The 11,227-nt window shown below is 38.7% G+C and overlaps 1 protein-coding gene across 1 annotated transcript; it reads left to right on the plus strand.

Moving 5' to 3' along the window:
* The first annotated feature begins 1,865 nt into the window (after positions 1-1,865).
* On the plus strand, positions 1,866-10,951 carry CENPW (centromere protein W). Its single transcript, XM_075748032.1, has 3 exons — positions 1,866-2,077; positions 7,135-7,248; positions 8,954-10,951. Exons 1-3 carry the CDS (start codon positions 1,988-1,990, stop codon positions 8,978-8,980), a joined length of 231 nt encoding a protein of 76 aa, XP_075604147.1. The 5' UTR covers positions 1,866-1,987; the 3' UTR covers positions 8,981-10,951.
* Positions 10,952-11,227: the final 276 nt, after the last annotated feature.

Here is an 11,227-nt window from a genome sequence, read left to right on the forward strand (position 1 = left end):
CTACTGATTTATCCCAGCTGTAGATTTGAATCTGTTGACATGCTGAATTATTGTTGATCCCAATGCAAGTTTCTATGTGTATATTATGAGCATTACAGTATACGACCCTATGTAGCTCCTGAGTCATAGCCCTTTAGTTAACTGAAAAAACAAATGTTTACTTCTAGCGGTGCTGCTGAGCCATTAACTGTCATTATTATTAAATTGCAGAAAAAAACCCTTATGTTTTTGTGTGCTTATCCATTCACAGAAAAAAATGTTAAGATCCCAATTTTAAGATCTGCATTGCTGTTGACGATTAATGGCAAGTGACAGTCAAAGCTGAAAGAACAAAGCATGATTTTCAAATTTCTGACAGAGTATGAAGAACTGGCAAATCTTAAATTCTCTCCTGCTGTCAGATATCATACTTCTATTTGGACTACATTTTGTGCATATCACAAAATTAACTAAAATACCAAATCACACAGATTTAAGAACATACTTCAGTAAAACTCATTCATATCTGGGTGCTGATAATTTTGAATATATTAAAATAAAGACAATATATTTATCTTATTGATTTAGCATTTAAATTTGCAAACATCCCATAGGCCAAAGAAAACAAAAAGCTAATAAATATGCTCAAAAACTCCATACCTCAGTATGAAATCCTGACCCCTTCTCCAACTAAGTACACACAGTCCAAATACACTGAGAATGCCAAGCTACAGGGGCCCCTCGGTGGGGAAACCTGTATTTCAGTCAGCAGCATCCGTTAGCCAAAATAGAAGTGTAGGGACAGATGCTAGAGAAAGGATGACACTTCAAAGTGGTTGCCAATGTCATAACGAGTGTGTGCTTCTGCATACAGTTAAATCAATGCCATACTTGTACTAACGCAGTATTTTATCTGGATTTATGCACAGAACACGACTGTCACTCTACGGTCATTTGTGTAGGTTTATTGTGTTAATTAGGCTCGTGGTCGTGCAGTCCACCTAGGCCATTGGGTGTCACATCTCGTAGCAGGGTCACACAAGGCAATGAAGGAGAGAACAGGCATGTTGTACAACCCCCTTGAATTCTGCAGCAAATAAATTCTATCACACTTGGGAGACAACTGCCAACTTAAAATCCACTGGTGTCGGCCCGAGGCTTGTTTAGGCAGCACCACGCCAGCGCCTCTGACTGGTGCCACGTTCCCTCTGGGTTGGGACACCTCGACACGTGGCCGTGGCCAGGTTTGAAGGCCAGGTAAAGGCAGTCAGGAAACTGCCACGTCCATTTTCTTTCTTGTTGATTAAAAAAGGCCTGGGTGGAGGTTTGGGTAACTTGTTAAAGCCAGAGCTAAAACAGAGTTTCCGTTAGCTCCCGAGGGAAGCAGTTTGACATATTAGGTGCTTGCGAGGGGAACGACTGTCGCAGTGTCCGTCTGGGGCCCCGTTATAAATCTAGCACCAGCTCGGGGAGCAATGCTCGCCCCACGTACGGTACGCAACCTCCCCGACGAGACTGTGACTTCCGAGCCGGCAATCGCTGCAGTTGGGACTGACAGCCTCCGCCTGCCGGCGGCGAGGGCCAGGCCCAGCGCGCCCGAGGGGCTCGGGAGAGCCGCGGGCAGGGACCGCGTCTGGCGGTGCCTGGGGAACGGCACGGAGGGGCAGATCCGCAAGCGCAGGTGGGATGGCGCATCTTTTCCTTCTCAGCTTTCTCCGCGGCGGCTCGGCCGCTCAGGGCAGAGGCGCCGTGCGGCTCTCCCTGAATTACTACGATTTCATGCGGTTTCCAGAGAAACGCTTTAGCGCCACTGCCGTTCTGGCGGGAGGGGCCGCGCCGGCGGGAGCGGGGAGGAACGCGGAGGGCGCCCGGCCGTTGGGAAGTGCGTCACGGCCGGCGCGCGCCTGCGTCAGGGCGGCGGATTCGAACGTCGGAGGGCGGTTGAGCGGGAGCCGTTGGGCCCGTTCTCGGCGGCAGCGGCCTCAGCGGGAGGAGGAAGAGGAGGAGGATGAAGCGCACTGCGCCCCGCGGCACTTTGCGGAAAATAATAAAGAAGCACAAGCCTCAGTTACGCCTGGCGGCTAACACCGACCTGCTGGTGAGGAAGGAGAGGGGCGGGCGCCGAGTGCGTGGCCTGGAGTTGGGTGCGGGCCGCTCCGCCCCTCAGCGCTGGCCCCGGCAGCCTCCCGCCTGCCTTCTCTGGGCACCGGCGGGGTCAGGGCCTGCTCCAGGCAGCCGGCTGCCGTCCCCAGCAGCTCGGGCAGCGCGGTGAGCTCAAGGGCCGGATCGTCCAGCTCCACGAGTACTCCCCCGTGGAGCCTGGGCTCGTAGCGCAGGGCCGGGAGCAGTTGTGCTTTTGGCCATGGCAGGCAGCTGCAGCTGTTCTGGTTACCTAGGGGCAGGTGTCCCTAAATGGGGACACTTTGTCTTTAAATGTTTTATTGCTTGAAAGACACGGACCGATGGATTGTGTGCACAGGAGCACTTCGGAGTTGCTGGGTGTAATGGGATGTCAAGTTACAATTAATGGTGTTTCTGCAGTGACCTACAGGCAGAGGGGAGGCAAAGTTTTTGGGGAGATAAACGGTTGGTTAGTCTAATAAAATACTAACAAGTAGTAATTGCAGCTTTCTGCTTTACTGGTAGCTAGTGTATTGTAGATTTTGGACAGTGAGTTTGGGGATTCAGGGACAGGCTGGTGCATTGTGTCACTACATGTACACACTGCTGTTCAGAGTTTGATGTAGATGGACTGAGAAATAGGAATTTGGATTATGTGGTGTAACATGCAGATGTTTGTTGTTTATGTAGAGCAGTTTTGGTATCCAGATACCAATGAGCTGAATTGTGATTAACGAGTTGTTAAGCTGTTAAGGCATCTTGAACAATCATATTTTTGTGGAAGGCCATCTAAGTAATCTCTGTCCAAAACTAAGGATTGATAAGTCTTGTTAGTAATGTAATGAGGAGAGTAAGGTGTTGGGATCCTGTTCATGGTTTAAAAACACCTGCCATAAAGCTATAGGGATAACAGACCCATATTGAACAAGTTTCAGAAAACTGAGGCTAACAAAGCTGGATTCCTTATGACCTGCAGTAAGGGATTTGTGGTACAGGAAGGGTTTGTCTCACCAAGAAATTACTCTACTACAGCAAGGAAACCTGACCTGAAGAGAGCTTGTGGTAGCTGCCATACTGAAAAAATAAATAAATCTGTGCATTAAAAAAAAATTCTTTGAAGTGACATAATAGGCTTAGCTTCCTTGACTGTCATGCCCCCTTGTTTTCAAATGTGTGTGTGATTCTCAGAGCATTAATGTATACTGTATACTAGTATGGTCTCTGACTTGAATTGTAAGTCTGCGTTTCATGTATATAAAAGTTGTGTTTTGCAGCATCTTGAAGGTTGGTATCTGGATACATGAAGCTAAATATAAATATGCGAAATTAAAAAATATATAATAAGATTAATATCAAGGAATGTAGTAGTTGCACGAGAGGATTTACATTTGAATGTAAGCAATACGTATTTTTTTCTAATTGGTGTAATAAAAATATGATATCTTCCTACCGCTTTTGCTATCCTTGGAATATTTGATGGACTAAGGACCTGGCCCCTTGCTACTCATCATCAGACCCATTCAAAGCTTACTCTGGAATGCAGTAGTCAACTAATCAAACTTATGCAAACACTAATAAAATGTTTTGTAGTTGTTAGTAACAGTTGGTCTGTGTTTCCATGGTCATGTTAATTTGGCGGTAGTGCAGCTGTCTGAAAAGGGGAAGTGGGACATCCCTCCAAATATTGGCCATTGGTTCTCATCATCTTCTTGTCCTGGCACTAATATTCTGTGGGCTGCAAAGACAACCATTGAATTGAATTGACTGAAACTAATGAACAACAACAATCTGATCTAGCTTAAAATATGGCTATGCAAATACTCATTCCAACACAAAGGATGAGATGAGAACGAATTTTAATAATGTGGAAGCTTAGATTCTCTCTTCTGGTGATGCGAAATTAAATGGCCTTTAATGTAAGGAGGCTTGGCTTTTTTGTTTTATCTTTGAACAGGAATGACCAGGGGTGGTGATTGTCCATGATGTTCTTCATCTAGGCATGTGACTAACAGCTCTTTAGCTCTTTATTTCTATGAATAAATAATCAACACATCTGGAGTTTTGCTTTATTTTAAAAAAAAAGGGGGGGGGTAGGGGAGTTTAGTCCTGCAGTTAACCAAGTAAAAACTTTTGAGAGTATGTTTTTTAGTGTCTCTTACTTCCTACAAACCTCGTAAGAGTGATTGGATTGCATACTTTAGAAATTTATATAGTAACTGTCTTAACAAGACAAAACCATATAAATTTTGAGAAGAGTGCTTGTGTCTTCTGCAGGGAAATAGGAGAATTGGCTAGTTCAGTTTCTGGGCTAGCTTCCTGAATGATCCAGGCTTTATGTTTGAATCTACTGTGGTACTTGGCCAGTCCAGTGAGAAGGTCTGCCTACCTGGCTTGTGACATAATCAGATTGTTTTCCTTTTCCTGACTTCCAGCGATTATTTTTCCTCGATAAACCAATGTTGTCTATGTGTTCATTAAGTAATAAGTTTGGAAGATGTAAGAATTCAGACAATTTTGTTAAATACCTGAATGGAGTTTCTTCTTCACTTTTCAGATTCTTTCGATCAAGTCTCTTTTTGAAATCTGAAGCTTTGTCAGAACCTATTTCCTAAGTGCTAACATCTTTCTCTGTGTATAGCGTAGCTAACAAATTTCATCAAACTTTCTCAAGAAGCTGCTTTTTGAAGGAGTGTTATAATGTCTGTAGGTGAAGAGATAGGAATAGTGTTTAAGGTTTTTCCAATGCTCTTAGTACTCAATTATTTACCTTTTTGAAAATAAGAGGTAAAGATTTTGGGACTGAAGTTCAGATATTCCCCCCTCGATGGTCTGAGAAGAAAAAGCTGCAAACTGTTCTAGTTTGAAATTACAGAAGAAAAGCAGGAACTCAGCTGCTTGTTTTATGCTAGAAGAGCAGGTTTGTATTTACATTGCAGAAGAAGCTTAAAGTACTGCATTGAATGACCCCTTTTTCTTAGTTATCGGCATAGAATGACAAATAAGGCTATTGAAGGCAAATTACCAGTCTAAAGAATTGTTCTGAAGTTATGGCAGCAAAAGAAAATTATGGAGCTTCTCCCCAGTATTCATTAGTTCTGTTGAACAGGTGTGTGGAAGTTGCAAGCAGTGTTGTGAGTTTTTACATACACTCTTAAAAATTTACAACCTTTCTTTTATAGGAACTAAGCATTCTGTTGTGTAAGGTGGGTTTCACGAGTAGTTCAAAACTGTTTTTAAATTTTATGTGGAGGGACAATAATCTAATACGTAGTAAAGCAGTATCTTTAAACAAATGTGGTACCACTTAGGTACTTCTCAGTAACTGTCCCATTCATGATATTCAGTCATTCTGCCTTTCGTTAGCCTTTCTCTGTTGCCTTGAATAATCTGGAATATTTATTAACATGTGTGCTCTATTGTGCAATGTTCTGATTTTAGTTATGTGATTATGTTTAAATCTATAGGAGTTCAGGGGAAGCTTCTCCACATGTAGCAATTCACTTTGAAAATAGGAAAATAAAGGTACAGTGATTCTGAGACAAGATGCAGTTTTTAAAGGCAGTTTTAAAATTAACACTTTTACCTTTGGGTATCCCAGCAGGAGGACTTGCAAACGTGGAAGCTTTTGTTCCACCTCCCTCTTCTCCTCCAGGCTGTTTCCAGAAATCTAACATCCATGTTGATAAGCTTAATAATGAGAGTTCTAAAGTTAAACACTATTTTAGTGCCTCTGCTTGATTCTGTCGGAGATTATTTCTGTGTGAATAACTAAAGACTAGTTTAAAAATGGCTTTGATATTTTGCTGAATAAATCTGCAAGAACATCTGCTTTTTGTGTAGCAGATGCTTCCAAATGATGCCAAATATTATGTAAATTTATCTATTGCACACTGGCTTCATTTAGTTCAGGAGATTAAAAAAAAACAACTAAGTTTCTTGTCATGTGAACACTGAAATGCATGTCCTCTAACAGATTGTTTGTGCTGCAAATCCACTGCCAAAGTATTTCCTATAAGCTCTAACTTGTAACTTTCCTTGTTATATCTTTCTAGGCTTTGCAGATCAGGTATGGCAGAATAAGTATATCGCCTAATTCATATAAATAAAATTTTCATATATTTCAGTAATATTTTTCTGAGCTCTTGATTTAAGAAGTATTTTTGTACACTTTACATAGCAAAGTTAATATTGTTTGAAAGTTTAATTTACAAAAGGTGCAATTACCAATTTTCAGGTTGGACTATTAAAATAGTTCACATAATGCCTGTATAATGCTAGAGATTTGTATTATAGGTCCCTTATTACACAGGGGTGCTTTTGGCTGGTAGTGTTTAGACCAAGTTGGAGCAGTTCCTTGTCTGCTGAAATTTTTGCTGCTTCTGTACTAGCAGAGCAGCGTTCTGTATCGAACGGAATACTGCCCTATTGGTCCTTTTCATTTAAAAAGGTTAAGTAAGTGATGAGCTGGGAAAAAATGGATGGAACCTCCTGACATTGGAGAGTTTCTTGGTCTGGAGAAATTAATGTCAATGCTCCTTTTCACTGGAAAGAGGCAGAAGTCCTTGAACTTGTCTATGGTCCATTTGGTGATAAGGCAGGGATGAATTTGCTGTTCATTAAAAGTCTGGCCATTGTAGTCACTGAAAGCTGACTATATTTACTAGCAAGCAAAAAGACTCCTCCTTATTCTCTGATATTTATGTTTACATTTTATTATAAAAAACTGCTAATAAAAATCAATTTCATTTCTCTTATATCAGTTGTTTGTATGATCGTTTGTAGAGCACCTTTACGATTTAAGTATACTAAATGAAAACTGTATTTACAAGAGTCTTGCAGTAAGGAATTTCTTGGGAATTTATTAAGTCTTGAACTGAGTGGTACTTTGTTTTCCTGAGAATACCTTTCAGGAATTTGGAAGCAGCCTAATATGTGAATCCTCTGTCTCAAACAATGAAGCTTTAAAAAAACCAAACTGTGTTTAATCAGTTTGAGTCCTTCTTGATTTTTTTTTTCTCCTTACCTTCTTTAAAGGTACATTTGAACTTCTTACTGTTTCTCCATCGGCTAGCAGAAGCAGCCAGGACAAATGCTTTTGAGAACAAAAGTAAAATAATTAAACCTGAGCACACTATAACTGCAGCAAAGGTAATAAAGCATTTTAAATATTTTTCTTTTTTGTTTAATGTAAAATGTATTATGACAGCATATACAAAATTTTTCTGTTAGTATTGGTATGTTTTTATTTATAATCCAAAACGTGCAGAAATGTAATGTTCTTTATCATTAGCATAATTCACTGTTACCAAGACATCAAATTAACTATCCTTGCCCTATTAAATTTAGCCCTATTTTTCTTGATTATTCCATGTTTAAATTCATAGTTTCAATATATGGGTAAGTCTACACAGTAGTGTACCAGCAACCGTCCATGGACTGAAAGCTCAGGGAACAGGAGCAAATTCCAAAGTTGGAGGATCTTTATTTCAGATGATACTATATCAAGGAAACATGCTGTCTTAACTTCAGTAATACAAATGAAGCTTTATGGAACAAGTGAGAAATAATTCAAAGAGGTACAGATATTTTACACCTTCGGTCCTTATCCGCTTAGTCTGAAAATGTTTGCAGTGGATTCTTACACCATTGTGTGGAAACTACTTGAACAAACAGATACTGTGTGTGATACTGTGTTCAGCAAGGGAAGAACTAAGGGAGGATTAAGCTGTGGATTGCTATCGGGGAAGTTCAGCCTAACCAAAATTGCTTATGAATGTCTGAAGGAGGAATCCTCTTCGTTACAGAGCATAGTAAGTTTTGTGAACATGCAAAAGAAGGGAAAGAGGAAGGTGTTATACAGCTTTCTCTCTCTAGAAAGAATTAGAGTACTGCCATAGTATGACTGAAATCCTTTTGTATTCTGTATGTAGCTCATCTCACTCGCTAGGATGTGTCTACTTTACCTAGGTTTCATGAAGGAACTCAGTCTCTTTAATTTGTTGAGTTATCTGCTCAACCACCTATTACTGCTGGGCAACTTGGAAGAACACAACTCAGTGCTATCTGATATTTGGGTCCTGTGGCTTCTGTTTATCTTCAGGTTTTGTTTTTTTTTTTCCTCTGGTGAAATGTTTAGTTTGATACTTTCTATTGCTATAGTAACAGAAATATATACAGGATGTGTAGGGTAGCCAAGTGAATGTTACAGTTGGAATCTTACACATTTGTAATTTCTTTTTAACTGCAATCTTAACATTATTTGAACATTTTTGTGCTCCATTTATTTTTTTTAAGATGAGAAGAAAGGAAAAACTGCCTGTATTTTAATAATGTTAACACTTAAATGGTCCCACTTGGGCTTTGAAGTTCATTTTTCAACTTAAACTCCAAACCAAAAAATGTCCTTCCAAGGGTCTGGGCACTCTTGATATAGAAAGAAATAAGGCATTACAAACAAAAATTGAGCATAGTAGCTGTATAGTTGCAAATTATTTTTTTTTCTTTTTGTCTAGGTCTAATGGGGTAAGAGCTTCAAGAAATCTGAGGGCTTGAGAGTGCTATTGCCATTTCTCAGCATTCATTTTTTAAATAAGCCTTTAATTTTACAGAATTCTTGGTTATTAATGTTCCTATTTAAAAAAAAAAATACTTTCTGGTATGGCATTTTTCTGTATGCTTTTGCTTTATTTCTAACCTTTTCCCTAGACTTTTACCCTTGGTGACTCTATTCTTGGAAACAGATTGTTTGGCTAGGTGAACCTTTGGTCTGAGTAGCATAGCATTTTGGATCTCTTACTGCTGCCTGGATTGTAGTGATAAAAGCAGTGATAAATATACTTTTTTCTTTTTGCAGGTTATTTTAAAGAAAAGCAGAGGCTAGAAAACAGACCACTGGAATTTCAAAGCATGTTTTTCTGTGTGTTCTTACTAACGTGAGATCCTGTGAGCCAGCTTTTGCACTTGTGGAAGTATTGAGTTTTATTGATGTCTATCTCCTGATTCTGAGTATCTTGCTGTTTCTTTAAAAATACATTGTAAGATTCTTAAATTATTTTTTTTCATACACTTCATGCATAACTTTAAAATGTGTGTCACTTGTCATTTAAGACTTAGATGTACCTTATTTCTTCCAAAATAACAGAGGAATGCCTATACCATAGTCACTCTTCATGTATGATGTGTCATTTATTATTAGGAGTATGAAACTTTTAAAGGAGAACAGTAATAAAAATGCAGGTTTCACTAAATCCATTATAGATTATACAGTTCAAAGCAGATTTACTAGCTAAACAAAATCTTGGCTTTCAAAACAATCACTGTAGAAACTAGTGTATTAAATTTCTTGGCTTCAATTTATTTATAAATGTCTTAATATTTTTTAAATTACTTTGAAAAGTAGGCTAAAACTTGTGTATTCTGGGGAAAGAATACATATTTTGTATTTCTAAATCATGCTCTGAACTGTTAAGCTGGCCTATTGTTTGATATGGTATATGAGACAAGTCGGTGGTCTCTAATTCAGTTGGTGTGGACAGATGCACATTATGGAAAAGAAAAGATCTGGCACAGCTGATGTTTTTGAAGTTAGATCCTGTACAAATGGTGAAGATAAGTTGGCGTGAGTGCCAAGCTACCTCCTCCCCCGTTTTGAGTGTCATTCTAACTTGTCAGAAGTCTGGAAATGTACATTTTATGAAAATATCTATTTAATTTAAAATCATATTCCATTCCTAATCTGATATTTTTAAATGATTGCTGAATACTTTGCTTAATAGATCTTGTAATAAAGATATAGTCAAATCTCACAGTTTGAGCTGGTAATACAGTTTTGTGGAATATGTGGTAACTGATCCTTCATATGCACCATGAGCTATTCTTAAAGAATTTTTAAAAACATTATGTATTCAGTACTCTAATTTTGTTTAACATGTTACTGAGTATATTCTAGGAACTCAGCAAAAAAGAATTGCAACTTGTAAATATTTTTGTAGTCTAGGGAAACTGGAGCAATGCCAGAACTTCAAATTTCACATCATGTCTATGTGCTTTTTAAAATCCTTTACAACCTGTGAAAAGTCATCTTTTTACAGTATGCAGAAAGGAAGGATGACTCTTCTGCTTTACTTAACTCATAGGGCTTAGTTCAGTCTGCTTCTTGTAACGTTGACTAGATTCCTTATTCTGCATTTTCTTCTCTTACTCCCTTGGAATCCACAAAGAACTCAACGTTCTCAGGAATAAGAGAGATCTGACTAGGTATTTATATTTTTCTTTGTAATTACTGCCTGTGATATAACAATTTTATTGGAACACTAGATTGTTCTTTCTTAGTAATGTTTTATCTTAATTTTTCCTGACATCTTTTCTTATAGTCTTGTATAACCACATATCTTTTCTCATTGTACAGTAGTTTGAGTGCTTTACCTTCTTCTGGAACTTGTTTTGATATCTGCTTAAACTTCTTTTTTTGCTTGCCTAGGAGCAAGATCCACTTTGAGCTTAGTGGAACGTTCTCATTCTCATGTAGTAGGTGGATGATCACCCACCGTTGGGGGGGGGGGGGCAAGGAAAGGTTAAAACAAGCCATCAGTGTACTTTTAAAATATTTTATGCAATGTTCTTGGCCTGTATTAATGGTTAAAAAGGTGCCTTTTTTTTTTTTTTAATATAGGAGAGGGACTTTTTTAATAAGCCCTGAGAAGTTTGAGTCAGAATGTGTCCTGTCACTAGATTGCCAGTACTTTGTGAATGTTTCATAACAGCTAAAGCAGGCAGGTATTCAGAAGACCTGAATAGCTTGGCAGATATTGAGGTTTCTCTTAAACTTTAAATAAATGCTTAGTGAAATTAATGTGGTTGATGCAGTGTGTTTAAGCATTCAGAAATATGCAATGCTATTATATTTTGCTAGTATCTTCTTCTTGAATGTTCACCATAAGGTTAATCGTATTTGACAGCTCTTCTGTACTCCTCCATGTATATACACAGGGTCTCTACCCAGTACTCCTTACTGGGTTATTAAAATCAAAACTCCTTACAGCAGTGTTGTCTGAATACCCATGAACACTTCCAATTAATATAACTTTGTAGAATATGCTAATAATCTATTTTCTGATAGTGAATCTTT

Source organism: Balearica regulorum, chromosome 3 (assembly GCF_011004875.1).
Source record: "Balearica regulorum gibbericeps isolate bBalReg1 chromosome 3, bBalReg1.pri, whole genome shotgun sequence".
NCBI lineage: Eukaryota > Metazoa > Chordata > Aves > Gruiformes > Gruidae > Balearica > Balearica regulorum.

Coding starts and splice junctions, on each gene's coding strand:
- CENPW (XM_075748032.1), top strand. CDS start 1,988: ATGAAGCGCACTGCGCCCCGCGGCACTTTGCGGAAAATAATAAAGAAG. Junction 2,078..7,134: donor CGGCTAACACCGACCTGCTG/GTGAGGAAGGAG, acceptor CCTTCTTTAAAG/GTACATTTGAACTTCTTACT. Junction 7,249..8,953: donor ACACTATAACTGCAGCAAAG/GTAATAAAGCAT, acceptor TTCTTTTTGCAG/GTTATTTTAAAGAAAAGCAG.